Source organism: Xenopus laevis, chromosome 6L, assembly GCF_017654675.1.
Source record: "Xenopus laevis strain J_2021 chromosome 6L, Xenopus_laevis_v10.1, whole genome shotgun sequence".
In the NCBI taxonomy this organism is placed as follows: domain Eukaryota; kingdom Metazoa; phylum Chordata; class Amphibia; order Anura; family Pipidae; genus Xenopus; species Xenopus laevis.
Window position 1 is genome coordinate 10,150,074 of NC_054381.1, and position 17,779 is coordinate 10,167,852.

Sequence of the window (17,779 nt, forward strand, 5' to 3'; positions counted from 1 at the left end):
GACCACTCCCATTTTGTGGCCACACCCACTAATTACCATGTTCGTTTTACAAAATTTGGCAGGTTATGAAAGTTTGAACAAATTTCTGTGGTTTTTATGCATTATTACAGTTTTGCCAATGAAAGTAAATTGCCCTTTAAGCTGCAAGTCACAGTTTCCCCAAGAGACATGTATATCTTAAATAGTTTCTTTGCTTAACTTAAATTGTAACAAATTTATCTAAGTGCACCTGCCATGTATTCTGGGCTCTTTGCCAAAAGCCAATTAAGTTAGAAATGTATCTTTTTTTTCTGGCTGTTCAATTCAAGGCTCAAAGAGAAAGTCGGTATAATTCAGTAACAATCTGGGAATGAAATTTGAGCTGTCAAAATCGGGACTGTCCCGCGAAAAATGGGACAGTTAGGAGATATGTCCTAGTTAAATCAATGCATGTTGCTAGGGTAAATTGTACCCTAGTGATTATATTGCAAACTGGAAAGCTGCTGAATAAAAAGCTTAATAACTCAAAAACAACAAATAATAAAAAATGAAAACCAATTGCAAATTGTCTCACAACATCACTCTCTGCATCATACTAAAAGTTTCCTAAAAGGCACACAACCCCTTTAACACATCGACGGACACTTTAAATTAGACAAAATACCTAAAAATGCTAATAATGGCACGGAAATGGGGGGCCAAACGCTACATGACTATTCTGCCTACCCAAAAAAGAAATGTTGGATGCATTTGTGCTTCTCAAGAGCTGCTTCCCAAATCCTCAAGAGCTGCTTCCCAAGGTCCGTCTGAATCAGGAACAATAAAGAAGAGGCCGAGCTCCGTGTATATATTTTGTTCCAGAGATGGATTATCAATTCTGTATGGGTTTCAGAAACTGTTTAATCTTTAGTGGATTAACCTCTGCAGTTAATGCCCACATCATCATCCACTGATTTACTGCTCGCTTTCAGAGCACTCGGTGCTGTAAATACAGTTTTAATATCAATAATAAAACAGAACACTCATTAAACACTCTGTAATTGGACTAATATCCCTTGGCCCCGGCGGGAAGCAAAACCATCATCTAAGATGCGGCTGTTAATATCCGTGCGGTGCCAAGAGCGGTTTCAGCACCAGACTGTAAATCAATTTATTTAATCGTAAAAAAAAAAGTGAAACGTTTGTTTCCAGTTAAGAGCCTGACCAAACTGCTCAAGGCGTCCTCAGCGCTCACCGAGCATGCTGGGAATTATGCTTTAGTAACAGTTGCAAGAAAAAGTTTGTGAACTTTTTGGGTATTAAAGGAAAGCTCCAGTCCAAGGGGGTGCCAAATTTTAGGCACTTTATCCATGCCCCTATGCAGGGCCGCCATCAGAAATCGTAGGGCCCCATACGAAAAAATTTCCTGGGCCCCCTGGGCTGCGCCCACCACAAGCCCCACCCACAGGTCCACCCCCCACCACAAAAAAAAACACATTGGTGGCTATGGTTCCCACATGTTAATAAAAAAATATTGTTGTCAGGGCCCCCCCCCATTGAAAAAAAACATTTGTGGTCAGGGCCCCCCATTAAAAAAAAACATTTGTGGTCAGGGCCCCCAATTAAAAAAATATTGGTGGCTAGGACCCCACATTTGGAAAAAAATTGGTGGCCAGGCCCCCCCCCCCACATTATAAGAAAATTGGTGGCTAGGGCCCCCCTTTAACGTCCATGTAAAAAAACTTGCATTTTCTTCCCTTACTGGTCACAGAATTTCAAGTCCTGGTAAAGCTGCATGGTGATTGGATGAGCTGGAGGAGAAGTTCAAACCTCAGCTATCCAATCCCTGAGCAGCTCAACCAGGACTTAAACTCAGTGACCAATAAGGGGAATTAATTGACAGAAGATACCTCCCCTTGTGCTCCCGCCCTGCCTTCCCGAAGTCTTCCCGCAGCTCTCAGAAAACAGGGGGCCCAACTAATCAAGAAAGTGCGGCATGGCCCCCCCCTTACCCTCAGGGCCCCCTACAACTCTCCCCCCCCTGATGGCTGCCCTGCCCCTATGTCAGTGGTCCCCAACCAGTGGCTCATGAGTAACATGTTGCTTCCCAACCCCTTGGATGTTGCTCTCAGTGGTGATTAGTTTTGAATTCCGGGCTTGGAGGCAAGTTTTGGTTGTATAAAACCAGGTGGCAGAATTTAACATTCGAATTTTCAAATATTTGTTTATTGTCAACACTCTCAAATTCGAGTTATCCAAACTCAATTCAAGTTTTAATCTGAATTCAAATTTGAGATTTACCATACTCTGGCCCTTTAAGAACTCAAACGACTATTCGCCACCTAAAACCTGCGGAATTGCTGTGTAAGTCAATAGGAGAGGTGCAGGGACCAATTTTGAATTTTTTATTACTTGTGGTTTTTATTCAGCAGCTCTCCAGTTTGCAATTTCAGCAATCTGGTTGCTAGGGTTATAATTACCCTAGCCACCATGGACTGATTTGAATAAGAGACTGGAATATGAATAGAAAGATGAGTAATACAAAGTAGCAATAATAATACATTTGTGGCCTTACAGAGCATTTGTTTCTAGATGGGGTCAGTGACCCCAATTTGAATGTGGAAAGAGACAGAAGGCGGCAAATAATTAAAAAAAACTATATATATATAAAAAAAAAAAAGTAATTTGAAAAGTTGATTAGAATTAGCCATTCTAGAAGATACTAAAAGGTTGCTTAAAAGTAAACAGCCCCTTTAAAGGAGAAGGAAACCCCCTGGACGCAAAACCCCTCCCCTGTGTTGCCCCCCCTCGCCTACCTGTCCCCCTGGGCAAATGCCCCTAACTTGTTACTCACCCCTCTGCGCATGTCCTGTCCACGGAGTTCACAGTCGCCATCTTCTCCCTCGCGTGTCTTCCTGCTTTGACCGGTAGGCCAGGGGGGAGGAGGGGGGGCAACACAGGGGAGGGGGGAGGGGTTTTGCGCCCAGGGGGTTTCCTTCTCCTTTAAGAGATAGTACTGATATTGTTATTAAAGTTTATTTCCCCTCTTTTCTTTGTTTTCTTTTTGTAGCTATAATGTGGTGCTTACGTAATTATGATAATTAGATCAATGTAAATTGAGCAGTAAGTCAAATGATATTTCTCATATTATGGAAAATGCAATAAAAATGATAAAGAAGAAAAAATTAAACTGGGGTATGGGACCTGTTTTCCAGAATGCTCAAGATCTGGGATTTTCTGGAAAACTGATCTTTGTGTGATTTGGATCACCATAAGTCTACTAAAAAATACTTTAAACATTAAATAAACCGCCAAAAGGCTTGTTTTGTCACCATTGATTAATTATATCTTATTTTTGACCAAGTACAAGGAACAGGTATGGGATCTGTTCTCCGGAAACCAGTAATCCAGAAAGCTCTGAATTACGGAAAGTCCATTAGACTCCATTTTATCCAAATAATCAAAATTTGTTAAAAATTATTTCCTTTTTCTGTGTAATAATAAAACAGTCATTTGTACTTGATCCCAACTAAGATATAATTAATCCTTATTGGAGGCAAAACCAGCCTATTGGGTTTATTTCATGTTTACGTGATTTTCTAGTAGACTTCAGGTATGAAGATCCAAATTATGAAAATATACATTCAGAAAACCCCAGGTTCCATGCTTTCTGGATAACAGGTCCCGTACCTGAACTGTTATTATTACAGGGAATAATGTAAAGCATTTTTAAAAATAAGAATTATTTGGATAAAATAAAGTATATACAGTAAGAGACGGCAATTCTGTAATTTAGAGCTTTCTGGATAACGGGTTTCAGGATAACAAATTCCATACCTGAACTAATTAAAAAACTTTTTTCAGTTGAGGAGATACCTTGCATGTGGTAGTGTGATTACAGATACAAATTGTGTTTCAGGTGTAGTAACCAATCAGATTTCTATTTCCAACAGCAGACTATTAAATGCCACCTACCGTACTAGAACGGTTACATTCAAATTCTATTTGCACATACATTTGGAACATAATCAGCACCAGGAAAAAAAACAACACACACTTTTCTTTAATTTTAATACTTTAACTACATATTTATCTTGAAAAAATACAGACAATGCATAAATCCTAAGAGGAATGCTGGGAGCGGAGCTATACATTTGGCATTTACTGTGAGAGTAAAAAAAAATACATTTATTTTGTGCAAAAGGATGGAGCAATTTCTTATTATGCAGAGCAAAACTATTCGGAAGCCTCAGGTCTGGTCCGTTAACAGGGTAACTTTAAGATCAGACCTTCATGGAGAATAAGGACGCCCTGAACATAGAAGATAAACGCATCCTGCCTGCTGTGCTACAAAAATACAAATACAATCCATATATGTAGAAAAAAAACAAGATTTATGCAATAAACATGCACAGAGTATCAAAATGACCAAGTAAAAAAACTGCAACCTACAAAATGCATCAGTGCATGGAAGAAATATTGTAACCACACTACTTAAAGGGATTCTGTCATAATTAAACTGCAAAGAATTCACTTTACCATATAAAATATATTGTTTATACATATTTTTTTAGTTGTAATATTGGTGTGTAGGCCATCTCTTGTCATTGTGCCTGTGCTTTTGGAAAGAGCCAACACTTCATGATGGAACTGCTTTCTGGTAAGCTTTTGTTTCTCCTACTCATGTAACTGAAGGAGTCTCAGTAGACTTGGATTTTACTATTGAGTGCTATTGTTAAGTCTACCAGGGAGCTGTTATCTTGTGTCTGGGAGCTGTTATCTGGTTACCTTCCCATTGTTTTGCTGATGGGCTTCTGGGAGGAAAGAGAGGGGATTGATATCACTCGAACTTGCAGTGCAGCAGTAAAGAGTAAATAAGTTTATCAGAGCACATGCCTGAGGGCACCTGGGAAACTCACAACATGTCAGATTTCAAAATAAAATATTACAAAGTCTGTTTGCTCTTTTGAAAAATGGATTTCAGTGTATAATTCTGAAAAAAAAAAAAAAGTTTTCCCATGACAGAATCCCTTTAAAGAACCAGTAAGATTTTGGATTGAAATTAGCTTCCCATAAAATCACAGGAATAACCCATTTTGATCATCTGTGGTGCAAAGGAGTTCCAAGATTAATAAAAGGAATGGGAGAAGAATTGTAAGTATACGAATAAACGGCTATTCCGTCGGAGTATATAGGCCTGTGGAGAAAATCACCATGTGCCATTAGCAGCCATTACTCAAGGGCTAAAAATAAGTGTTAGCGGCTTCAATGGGTTACCTCAAGTTGAGAATCTTGCAAAATAATGGTGCAATTTAGTCTGGCATAAAATAAAGCCTTTATAACAGACGAGAGTCATGAATATCCTGTAAAGTATATCCTAATATACAGAGACATCATAAGCAACACTTCATGATGGAACTGCTTTCTGGTAAGCTTTTGTTTCTCCTACTCATGTAACTGAAGGAGTTGCAGTGGACTTGGATTTTACTATTGAGTGCTATTGTTAAGTCTACCAGGGAGCTGTTATCTTGTGATGAAGCTTATGATGTCATCAGTCATAACTGGTACTTCATGATGTAATGTGTCACATGACTCCCTGAAACTTGGTCATTATAAGAAAGGCAACAAAGATAAAGGTATTAGAAGTCACCACAACCGTATAAAAGCCAATCTCTTGCCTTTATATGATCATGAAAGTTTTGGGTGGTTTCTCACATTATTCGCCATATTAATACACCACTTATTATATTTTAATGGATTATTTCTGTGATCGAGATCCAAGGTTGTTCATTCACGCGTTATAAATATTTTCTACCAACCTTATTTTGGAGTAACATATTTTATATTAATGTATAACTATGCCCCTAAGGGTAAACAAAAATTAAAACAATATTAAGTTCTTTGCTTACTGGTTCTATAAACCCACATGGTGTAATGTCCCCAAGAAGAAGAACATTACTACTGTAACGTAGCATCAAGGCTAAGTGTGGCTCAAATCCATTGTTAAACACTAAACAAACATAAATAAAAGCAGGAGGCGGGGATATTGTACCATCTCAAATGCACGACTGTCAAAAAAATTCAGGTCTGACCCATTTACACTTTAAGATTAGACCGTCATGTTGTACAGGGTGCCCCGGGACAGAGCAAGTACCCACCCCGCCTGCCTCAGTACAAAAATATATAGAATACAAATACAAAAAGAGCTGTAATACTGCCTGTTAACGTGAAGCTTTCAAAAATATAATGTTTTACTTCTACCAGGGACAAGGATAAGCAGAGTGGACAGATACTAAAGGTGACCATACATGCACAGTATGTTTTCAGGAGATCATCTGCACATGTATGGTGGCCCAGTGATTCTGACCAATAGTCTGGAAATTGGACAGAAGAAGCTGTCCGGCCATTGTAGGGATCATCAAAAGTTCAGCTATGGACCATCTACCTTCTCCTAGCTATCAAATTCTTTATTCTGCTTCTCCACTGTTGAGAGACATGGGACAGAGCCAAGCCTATACCATGTGTTGACCCTCATATGCTCTCCTTCCATTTGGCCAAATCAGACGAAGAACATACCAGATTGGCCAATGTAAGGCTGCCTTACTGGCTCATCATAAATTCAGCTATAGACCATCAATCTTCTTCTAACTATCCAACCTTCTACTCTGCTTCCCCACTGCTGAGAGACATGGGGCAGAGTCAAGCAGTATTGGCACTACCAGGTGTAACATTTGCCTAACCCAGCCTTGTGTAATGATGCTTCCCTAAGGGAACTATAGCTGGTCCAGACTATAGAGTCCTGTGGCCACAAACTTCTCAGGCTATGGAAGCAAACCATCCATATAGTAGTTGAACATATAATAACTAAATTGATTTCCATTCAAAGTGGAACAAAACCTCAAAATATTTGCAAACCATAGTGCCTTAGTTACAAGGCAGAACCAACTAGGAGACCAAGCCTTCCATAGAATGAAGTCTTTGCTAGTGCCAGTGGGGATATCTAGACTTTAATTAGTAAGGTTTTTCCTGTGACATCCTTATGGCCACTGAGGGCAACCAGTGCCTCATGATATGTGCAGGAGTTTTCATATATAGCATTATTTTAAAGCAACAGGGGTTGCATGGCCTTCCCTCTCATAGAAGTATATTAGATCTATGCTCTAAGCCAGGGGTCCACAACCTTTTTTAACCCAAGAGCCACATTTAAATGTAAAAAAGGAGTTGGGGTGCAACACAAGCATGAGGCCTCTGGGAGGAACATCCAAGCGGTTGGTGAGCAATATGTTGCTCGTGAGCCACTAGTTGGGGGCCACTGCCCCTTTGCAAATATTTTTCTGGGGCTTTGTTTCACATTATTGAAGATTTTTTTAGTCACGTACGTATTATGATGGAACATCATGTAACATAGCTAATGCATAGTGTCTCCAAAAAGTGTCCTACAGAAAATGAACACCCTATACAAAATACAGCTCATCAATACCTTGAAAACAATTGGGCTTGTAACTAATGTGCCATCATCTAAGGCTGCAAGAAGGGTTCTGCCTTCTCTATCCCTTCCTTTAGGAACTTTATGTAAGTGGCGGTGGACAAATCCTCCACTCCATCGGAGAAGCTAAACATGTTGCTCTCCACCTCATCTGGCTTCAGAGATGTAATGTCCAGGAAATAATTAGCATTTATATGATGAACAATGGTTCCATTGGGAAGGCAAATCATCATCTCCACTGGAAAGTTATACTTCTCCAAATGGAGAGAAGCAAATGTGGCGTATGAGCCTTTAGTGTTTTGTAGCTCCTCAAGCTCCTTCACTAATGACCAAGTGCTAACGAAGCTCTGGTTCAGCAAAGCAAGGACGGGCAAACTCTCTAGGACAGTCTCCCGGAGAGTTCGCCCCGAACCTCAGCAAGACTGATCGTCCAGTGCACCCCAGAGCAAAACTGAGTGCACAAGTTTCTTTTCTGCTAAAGCACGGTCAAAAGCTTCTGGGAAGGGGTAGTAAGAAACTTTTTTAAATGGGTACATGGTGACCTCAAGTTTTTTGGCAGCTTCTTCAAAGGTTATCTCTGACTGCCAGGCTATATCTTCGAACACAAATTCTATAGCTTCTCCATCTGCATTCCGGCTCTCCATGACATTACCATTCTCATCATAGATCACAGATGGGACGGAGGGTCCTAAAGATTCTATTTCCATCTGTGGCAGGTAACCGATGTCAACCTCCATATTGCTGCTCTCGCTGGCTCCATACAACCACTCCATGTCGACATTCAGTGTCCGGTTGTTAGGGACAAAAAGTTTAAAGTGTCTGACGTGAGCGGCATCTTTAGAGATGATAACATTGCCAGTGAACTGACCAGGGGAGAACCAAAAAGGAAAATTTGGAGGTTCGTTAAGCTGAAACTCTGCATGAATCCGGAAAACGATATCATAGTAAAAATCGCTGATGGCTCGAATACACGCTACAGAGCCTTGAGGGGCAAACCTTGTTTTTATAAAAGGACGTGGATGAAACATGGACAAAAGTTTATGGATAATAACCTCCTTTCCTTTGGGAGGCGGGGGATAAATTCTGTTATTAGGTAGGTACCCTGTAAATATGCTTAACTCGCTAGGAATAATCCACCAAGGATTGCCCACTTCTAACTTGTTCTTCGGTGGGAGGAAGGCCTTGAATTGTCCAGCATAAAACACATTTTCAGGCAACATGGCTGTTGTCCAGTTCCGAAGTCCAGAGAGAGCATTGTGCGTGATACCCAAGAACCCTTCTTTGCTCTTTGTCATGGTCTCCATGACCAGAGGCTGGAAACGTGAAACCACAGAGAACGTCTCTCCATTCGGATCGAGAAGCTCCTCCTCTTCATAGTCGGAGGTGGTGGAAATCCCTGTGAGCTTCTCAGCGATGGGCTTAAACTCTTCAGCGCTGATGAACAGGTCCTTGTCTGTGTCCAGCGAGGAGAAAAGGAAGAGGCCCTCTGCCCCTAAAGTCCTCAATGCTGCCTCCTGCTGTCTCACCAGCTCATTATCTCTATAAATCTTAATCGCAAACATCAGGGCAATTAGCAGCAGCCAGAGGAGCAATTTCCATAGGAATTTATATGGGCGGGAGCTGGGCTTTTCTTTCTTGTTTTCTTCTTCATCCTTAGTTTCCTGTGGGGCATCATTGCTGGCGGTGGCATCTTTTTTTCTCTTCCGAAGATCAGCAGACATCCTTAGAAGGAAAAACCACAAGAGTCAAAACATACCAGGGCATTAACGACTTAAAATAATATTTTAGCCCAATTTGGTCAGTTACCGAGTAAGGCCAAGTTACTGCATGCTACTTTTTTACTGCTGCAAACAGAGTATGTTGAATAACCTAAAATATATCCTGAAAGCCAAGATATACAGGTATGGGACCGGTTATCCAGAATGCTCAGGACCTGGGGTTTTCTGGATAAGGGATCTTTCCATAGTTTGGATCTTCATACCTTAAGTCTACTAGAAAATCATGTAAACATTAAATAAACCCAATAGGCTGGTTTTGCTTCCAATAAGGATTAATTATCTTAGTTGGGATCAAGTACAAGCTACTGTTTTATTATTACAGAGAAAAAGGAAATAATTTTTAAAGGAGAACTAAACCTTAAAAATGAATAGGGCTAAAAATGCACGTTTTATATACTGAATTTATTGCACGAAGCTAAAGTTTGAGCTTGTCAATAGCAGCAATGATCCAGGACTTCAAACTTGTCACAGGGGGTCACCATCTTGGAAAGTGTCTGTGACACTCACATGCTCAGTGGGCTCTGATTGGCTGTTGAGAAGCTAAGCTTAGGGCTCGTCACCAATTATCCAGCAGAAAATGAGCTTACCCAGTAATATAAGCTGATGCTACAGGTTTGCTGATTATTAAATTCTGATGCTAATTGCACTAGTTTCTGTGCTGCCATGTAGTAATTATCTGTATTAATTACTAATCAGCCTTATATTGTGACATTTCTATTCTATGTGTACTGTATATTGTGAGTGGCTCCCTAAGCTCAGTAAGTGACAGCAGCACAGAGCATGTGCAGTGAATCAGCAGAAAAGAAGATGGGGAGCTACTGGGGCATCTTTGGAGACACAGATCTTTACTGCTAAAGGGCTGTGGTTGCCTTTGGCTGGTACAGAAGCCCAGAACATGATGTACAACATTTCATGCTACTTCTTTAGTTTAACTTTCCTTGTCCTTTAAACATTTGGATAAAATGGAGTCTATGGGAGACTGCCATTCCGCAATTCTGAGCTTTCTGGATAATGGAGCCCATACCTGTATTATGCAATGCAATTTTTTTTATCACTCTAGAATACAGCCAGCCAAACAAGCATTTAAATGCACCTAACCATAGAGCAGTTTCACATCAGTGACGTCACAATAGAGATAGGGGGTAGCCTGAGCGAAGTGTCAGACTCACAACATATAGTATATACACCTGTACACACAATATTAGATTCGCAGTACAGATAGATATAACTATAAAAAACAAGGGAAAACCATTAGGCGGGGGTGCAATGAGGCTGTGACCACAAAATACATATAGTCAACTACAAGAGTCCTCTGCACTCAACCCATTATCAATATATTTAAGACAGAGACATTTTGTGCTACTGCTACTGAAAAATGCCTTACCCTTTAAACAAAACAGGGATTGTTTGTCCATATATTGCAATATATTTAAGCTGAACAACTACGTCAAAGTGATCCCATATCTGGCCAGTCCTACACTCAATTTTCATCTGATTCATTAAGAATTCAATTGCTTCATTATACATTTTACAAAGGGACTAAGTTTTACCTGCAACTTACTTGCTGCTTTCAAAGTAAAACTCCCAAACTTGGCTGCCCTTTTATTAGACACCAGTGGGATCACCTGACTATAGCTGGGAAGTAGTGATGTGCGAGCCGACCCGGGACCCGCGGGTTTACCCGTGGGTCGTGGCGGGTTTCGGGCCGACCCCTGGATAAAATGCGTGGGTTGTGGGCGGGTGCGGGTCGAGCTCTTCTCCTGCTCTCCTGCCCGCGACCTAGTACTGCCAGCTTCCGGTGCCGAAATTTATAGACTTCCGCCTGCCCTGCCCCTTTTGTGACATCACTGCAGGGCGGGCGCGGGCCTATAAATAAAGGGGAGCTTGAAAAAGAGCCGTGCGAGGCTCGAAACGTTGCTATGCTGCCCTGCTGTTGGTAAATAAAGGCAATTTTTTACTTTATCCTGGAGTGCTGCCCATTTCGTCTCTGATTCCTGTATTTCAGTTGGGAAGGACACTGCGGAAGGTGCACCCTAGCAATTGAGAAAATTAACCAGGTGTGTGCCCCTCAAATCCTCTTTGAACTATAAATAAAGGGGAGCAGCGGGTAGGGATCGAGAAATTCTCGACCCGCACATCACTATTGGGAGGGGTGGGAGCTACAACATGGAGCTGGTCACTGCTCCTGTATATAACTATAACAAACAAGGGAAATATATATATCTCACACGCACAGAGGTATGGGACCTGTTATCCCGAATGCTCCGGATAAAAGATCTCTGGGATCTTTGTCAAGCTGCACTACCATGTTTAAAAGAAGTGCATCTTGACAAAGGTCAACCTTGATCCAAGACCCGGGAAGTGGATAATAAGTGTTGACCCCTAAGCTCAGCAGCAGCTCACTGAGCATGTGCAGTGCCTCAGACACACAAAAGAAGATGGGGAGCTGCTGGGGAATCATTACTGTTATAGGGCTGTGGAATAGTGATCTGCAGGTCGAAGCCCGAAGCCCGACCTCCCTCCACCCACACCCCGGCTTCATCTTATAGACACGAGCCAACCTGCCCCGCCAATGACGTCACAAAAGGGGCGGGGCAAGCAGGCGCGTGGCTATAAAGCCGGAAGTCGGCAGTTGAAGGTGGCGATCGGGGAGAGCAGGAGAAGAGCTCAAACCCACACCCACCTGTGAAGAGGAGTGTGAGGTCGGCCCAACTTGCGGGTATCTCATCGGCCCACAAATCACTACTGCGGAACCTCTGGGCTGGTACAGTACATTCAATATAAAAAAATACAACATTTCTAGCCATTATAGTTTTAAGGCTTTAGTTCTCCTTTAAAATCCACACCTGCAGCTCAGCTAGCTAAGAATCAGATCAGAATATTTCCAGGTTCTATCAATTTAAAAATGTGTTTAAACTGCCCGAGTGAAACACGTAAAGCACTGATGGTAATAGAGAGAAGCCAATCTGATTTGTATTCCAAGGGAGCGTAGAGCCATTTCTTGCAGGATTAACCGATCCCTTCTCATTCCATTGCACTGGGGCTGCATGTGGGTCTCTCAGGAGATAATCAGAGCTGCTGCATATTTATTTAACCAGTAACAAGCTCACTGCAATTAACACCGAGCGTTGGAAATCAAATGTTTAAAACTTAGTCGCCTTCGATTAAAGTTTCTAATTCCAGCTTTCAGTGGCCAGAGGAGGATGCTGGGAATTGTAGTTTTCAACACCTGGCAAAGAGCACATAATGGGGCTCATTTATCAACACTGGGCAAATTTGCCCATGGGCAGTTACCTAAAGCAACCAATCAGTGATGCAAGTAGAACAATGAATGCAGCAATTTGATTGGTTGCCATAGGTTACTGCCCATGTGCAAATTTGCCCAGCATTGATAAATGACCCCCAATATGTTCAGAAATACCTAAACAAGCCGGCTGCTTTTATAATAGGTAATACGGGTAAGTGCCGACTGTTTTCCATCCTCTAACGCAGGGACAAAATGACTTCATTGATCAACAGACAGACAGACAGTCAGTTAGGGGTCCTGTGACCATATAAAGGCACAAGGCTGCAGGCAGAGTTATACAGGGAACTCTGAGTATCACTCATGTATTATAAGGGATAATGTACCCCCTACTGTAAATGATAAGGATATTAGAAGTCACTGAGGGGTTGTTCTGTGACCATATAAAGGCACAAGGCTGCAGGCTGAGTTATACAGGGAACTCTGAGTATCACTCATGTATTATAAGGGATAATGTACCCCCTACTGTAAATGATAAGGATATTAGAAGTCACTGAGGGTTCTGTGACCATATAAAGGCACAAGGCTGCAGGCTGAGTTATACAGGGAACTCTGAGTATCACTCATGTATTATAAGGGATAATGTACCCCCTACTGTAAATAATAAGGATATTAGAAGTCACTGAGCAGTTGTTCTGTGACCATATAAAGGCACAAGGCTGCAGGCTGAGTTATACAGGGAATTCGGAGTATCACTCATGTATTATAAGGGATAATGTACCCCCTACTGTAAATGATAAGGATATTAGAAGTCACTGAGGGGTTCTATGACCATATAAAGGCACAAGGCTGCAGGCTGAGTTATACAGGGAACTCTGAGTATCACTCATGTATTATAAGGGATAATGTACCCCCTACTGTAAATGATAAGGAGATTAGAAGTCACTGAGGGTTCTGTGACCATATAAAGGCACAAGGCTGCAGGCTGAGTTATACAGGGAACTCTGAGTATCACTCATGTATTATAAGGGATAATGTACCCCCTACTGTAAATGATAAGGATATTGGAAGTCACTGAGGGGTTCTATGACCATATAAAGGCACAAGGCTGCAGGCTGAGTTATTCAGGGAACTCTGAGTATCACTCATGTATTATAAGGGATAATGTACCCCCTACTGTAAATGATAAGGATATTAGAAGTCACTGAGGGTTCTGTGACCATATAAAGGCACAAGGCTGCAGGCTGAGTTATACAGGGAACTCTGAGTATCACTCATGTATTATAAGGGATAATGTACCCCCTACTGTAAATGATAAGGATATTGGAAGTCACTGAGGGGTTCTATGACCATATAAAGGCACAAGGCTGCAGGCTGAGTTATTCAGGGAACTCTGAGTATCACTCATGTATTATAAGGGATAATGTACCCCCTACTGTAAATGATAAGGATATTAGAAGTCACTGAGGGTTCTGTGACCATATAAAGGCACAAGGCTGCAGGCTGAGTTATACAGGGAACTCTGAGTATCACTCATGTATTATAAGGGATAATGTACCCCCTACTGTAAATGATAAGGAGATTAGAAGTCACTGAGCAGTTGTTCTGTGACCATATAAAGGCACAAGGCTGCAGGCTGAGTTATACAGGGAACTCTGAGTATCACTCATGTATTATAAGGGATAATGTACCCCCTACTGTAAATGATAAGGATATTGGAAGTCACTGAGGGGTTCTATGACCATATAAAGGCACAAGGCTGCAGGCTGAGTTATACAGGGAACATTGTACATCTGCTGAATTTGTGAATAGACAGAACAGTGGAGGACCAGGACAGTAACACTTCTTCAGTCCATCACAAATAACTATGAATACAATACAAATGTACTTATCATGTCAATTAAATGACATGTCATGCTGAACATAAAGTACCTCTGCATTAGAATAAAGTGCTGGGTACATAATGACACAATAAAGCTTTCTATACATTGGGAATGAATGCAGCTCAGTCAGGCAATACAAAGTGAGAGTGAAATAAACGGAGAGGCTGAGAGCTCCTGTATCCCGGGGGCAGGAGACACAATCAATAGCACTGACCTGCGATGAAGGGTTTAATGGAAATTGAAGGAGTCGGAATAAGAGATAAAAATGCAATTTACCAATTGTTGTTCCTAAGATATAAACCTATGCACATTCCTAGTCTTGAATTTGGGGTATTACAGGTATGGGATCCGTTACCCGGAAACCTGTTATCCAGAAAGCTCTAAATTACGGAAAGGCTGTCTCCTATAGACCCCATTGTATCCAAATAATTAATTTTTAAAAATGATTTCCTTTCTCTGTGTAACAATAAAACAGTAGCTTGTACTTGATCCCAACTAAGATATAATTAATCCTTATTGGAGGCAAAACCAGCCTATTGGGTTTATTTATTGTTTACATGATTTTCTAGTATTAAGGTATGAAGATCCTAATTACAGAAAGATCCATTATCCAGAAACCCCCAGGTCCCAAGCATTCTGGATAACAGGTCCCATACCAGTGTTATTATTTAAGGGGTTGTTCACCTTTGAGATAACTTTAAGTATGATGTACAGAGTGATATTCTGATACAATTTGCAATTTGTTTTCATTTTTTATTATGGACAGTTTGTGTTATTTAGCTTTTTATTCAACAGCTCTTGAATTTGCATCTTAAAGGAGAAGGAAAGCTACTGAAGCAGTTTATTGGCAATAGATTAGCCACAATAGTGCAAGCTATAAGACTATATTTATTCTGCAAAATGCTTTACCATACCTGAGTAAACAGCTCTAGAAGCTCTCTGTTTGTTTACGATAGCAGCTGCCATATTAGCTTGGTGTGACATCACTTCCTGCTCACTCATAGCTCTGGGCTCAGATTACAGCAAGGAAGGGGGGAAAAGGGGAGGGAGAGAGAGAGAGCAAACTGAGCATGCTCACGCCCTGGGCAAGGAGGTTTAAGCTGAAAACAGGAAGTCTGATACAGAAGCCCATGAGTACACAATAGAAGGAAAGAAATGTGCTGTTTCTTTTGACAGAGGACTCAGAGCAGCATTGCTTTGAGGGTTTACTCGTGTATTTATATAGACCTTTCTGATAAAGCTTACTTAGTTTTATCCTTTCCTTCTCCTTTAAGCAATCTGGTAACTAGGGTCCAAATTCCCCTAACAACCATGCATTGATTTGAATAAGAGACTGGAATATGAATAGGTGAGGCCTGAATAGAAAGATGAGTAATAAAAAGTAACAATACATTTGTAGCCTTACAGAGCATTTGTTTTTAAGACGAGAGTCAGCGACCCCCATTTGAAAGATTCAGAAGAAAAAGGCAAACAACTTAAAAGTTCCTTAAAGGTGAACTTCCCCTTTAACATGTATTTTTGAGCACCAACATATTCCGCAGCAATGTACAATAAATGAGTTCATACAAAGACCATACAGAATTACATACAGTACATAGTGACCAGTAACCAATACAAAAGGTAAAAAGGGCCCTGCCCAGAAGAGCTTACAATCTAGCTTAAAGCTGGCTACATTATTGGGGTCAAAGAATGGGGTATAACAGTGATATGCCTGTAGTAATGGAAGCTGCTGTCAGAATATAGTGTATATACAGCAAGGCAAGCGGCTTTTCGGTGGGGCTACCGATTATAAAACAGCTGGAGACGTGCAAATTGTAATGAACACAATGAGCCCCCATGGCATTTTGTCCCCGCCCCAAACAAAAGCAAAACCAGCTGCTAATCTCCTTCCAAGCACTGCCAGGAAGGGCCTGTGAGCTTCTGCAGCAGCTCAGACTGTAGGGTTCCTATGAGCATATGTGGCCCTTTAAAGGGGTTGTGCACCTTTAAATTAACTCTTAATATGATGAATAGAAAAATATTTGGAGACCATTTTACTATTACTGTTTTTGAGTTATTTAGCTCTTTATTCCGCTGCTCTCCAGTTTGTAAATTCAGCAATGTGGTTGCTAGGGTCCGAATTCCCCTAGCAACCATGCACTGACGTGAATAAGAGACTGGAATATGAATAGGAGAGGCCTGAATAGAAAGACGAGGAATAAAAAGTAGCAATAAGAATACATTTGTAGCCTTACAGAGCATTTGTTTTTTTTCAGACGGGGTCAGCGACCCCCTTTTGAAAGCTGGAAAGAGTCAGAAGAAGAAGGCAAATTATTCAAAAACTATAAAGAAAAAATGAAGGGCAATTGAAAAGTTGCTTAGAAGTGGCCTTTCTATAAGATACTGAATGTTAAACTCCTTTCAGTGCTCTGGACATAGAGTGGTACCTGAGGGTGGGGGAGGAGTTGCTACCGAGAGCCCAGAGATGTGGGGGACCCCAGGGCAGGAGAATAGGGGCCCCTCAGCACAGGGCAGGGAGCTCTTGAATGTAACTGTATTTCTCTGCTGTTATTGCACTGACCTGAATGTATAGATTGTACAGCACTGAGTATACACGTAGCACTATAGAAATAACATTACACATATACATAACTATACACAGAGCAGCTCTCACTCACACTACTACTCACCTCCTCCACTCCCAGCACACTGAGCCCTGCAGCCTCTACTCCAGCCCTTCCATCTGCCACAGGGAAAGCCCCATATATCCCCCCTCACTAAATCTGCCCCCCAGAGACACAGCTCAGCCTCCCATATACTCCTTACCACCCACTCCCGCCTAATAGAACATCTTCCGGTGTTACAGGGCAGAGAAACAATCGCACTCCCAAAAACAACAGATCTCATCCCCCCCTCCACAGCCAGTGCAATGGTATATCCCAATGCTGGAGGCGTGCTTCCAGATGCTTAACCCCTGCAGTACTGCGGAGCACCAATGAGCTTTCCCTGGGATTTCCAGCTGTATTTTTTTTATTTAGTTGGGATGTTTGGGGAAAGGAAAAGTGACTGCGCATAAGATGAAAGGGGATACAAACAGACAAATGAAAGAAAATGTAATTCTGAGTATCTTTTAAATTTACTAGTGAATGTAACCACAACTGGAAATAGAAAATGTATTGTTTGTTCCTTTCTGCACTGCTGGTTCTGTCTATTGGAAAAATGTAGCAGCTGGCTTCTTTTAGGACAGATACACACACTCAGATTTGGGGAGATTAGTCACCCAGCGACAAATCGCCTCTTCTTCGTAGCGACTCCCCGCTGGCTAGAATGTAAATCGCCTGCCGGGTGGTAATCGGTGTGCTTCATTTTCCGAAGTCACCCAAAGTTACCTCACGGGGAAACTTCGGGCGACTTCGGAAAACGCATCGTTCTGAGTGCCATCCCGCTGGGG

At 41.5% G+C, this 17,779-nt stretch overlaps 1 protein-coding gene across 1 annotated transcript; it reads right to left on the bottom strand.

Moving 5' to 3' along the window:
- Positions 1-5,132: 5,132 nt before the first annotated feature.
- On the bottom strand, positions 5,133-17,274 carry selenon.L (selenoprotein N L homeolog). The gene is made up of 2 exons (NM_001348004.1): positions 17,019-17,274; positions 5,133-9,166 (listed from the first exon to the last, which is right to left on the bottom strand). Exon 2 carries the CDS (start codon positions 9,163-9,165, stop codon positions 7,477-7,479), a length of 1,689 nt encoding a protein of 562 aa, NP_001334933.1. The 5' UTR covers position 9,166; positions 17,019-17,274; the 3' UTR covers positions 5,133-7,476.
- Between the last annotated feature and the right edge of the window lie 505 nt (positions 17,275-17,779).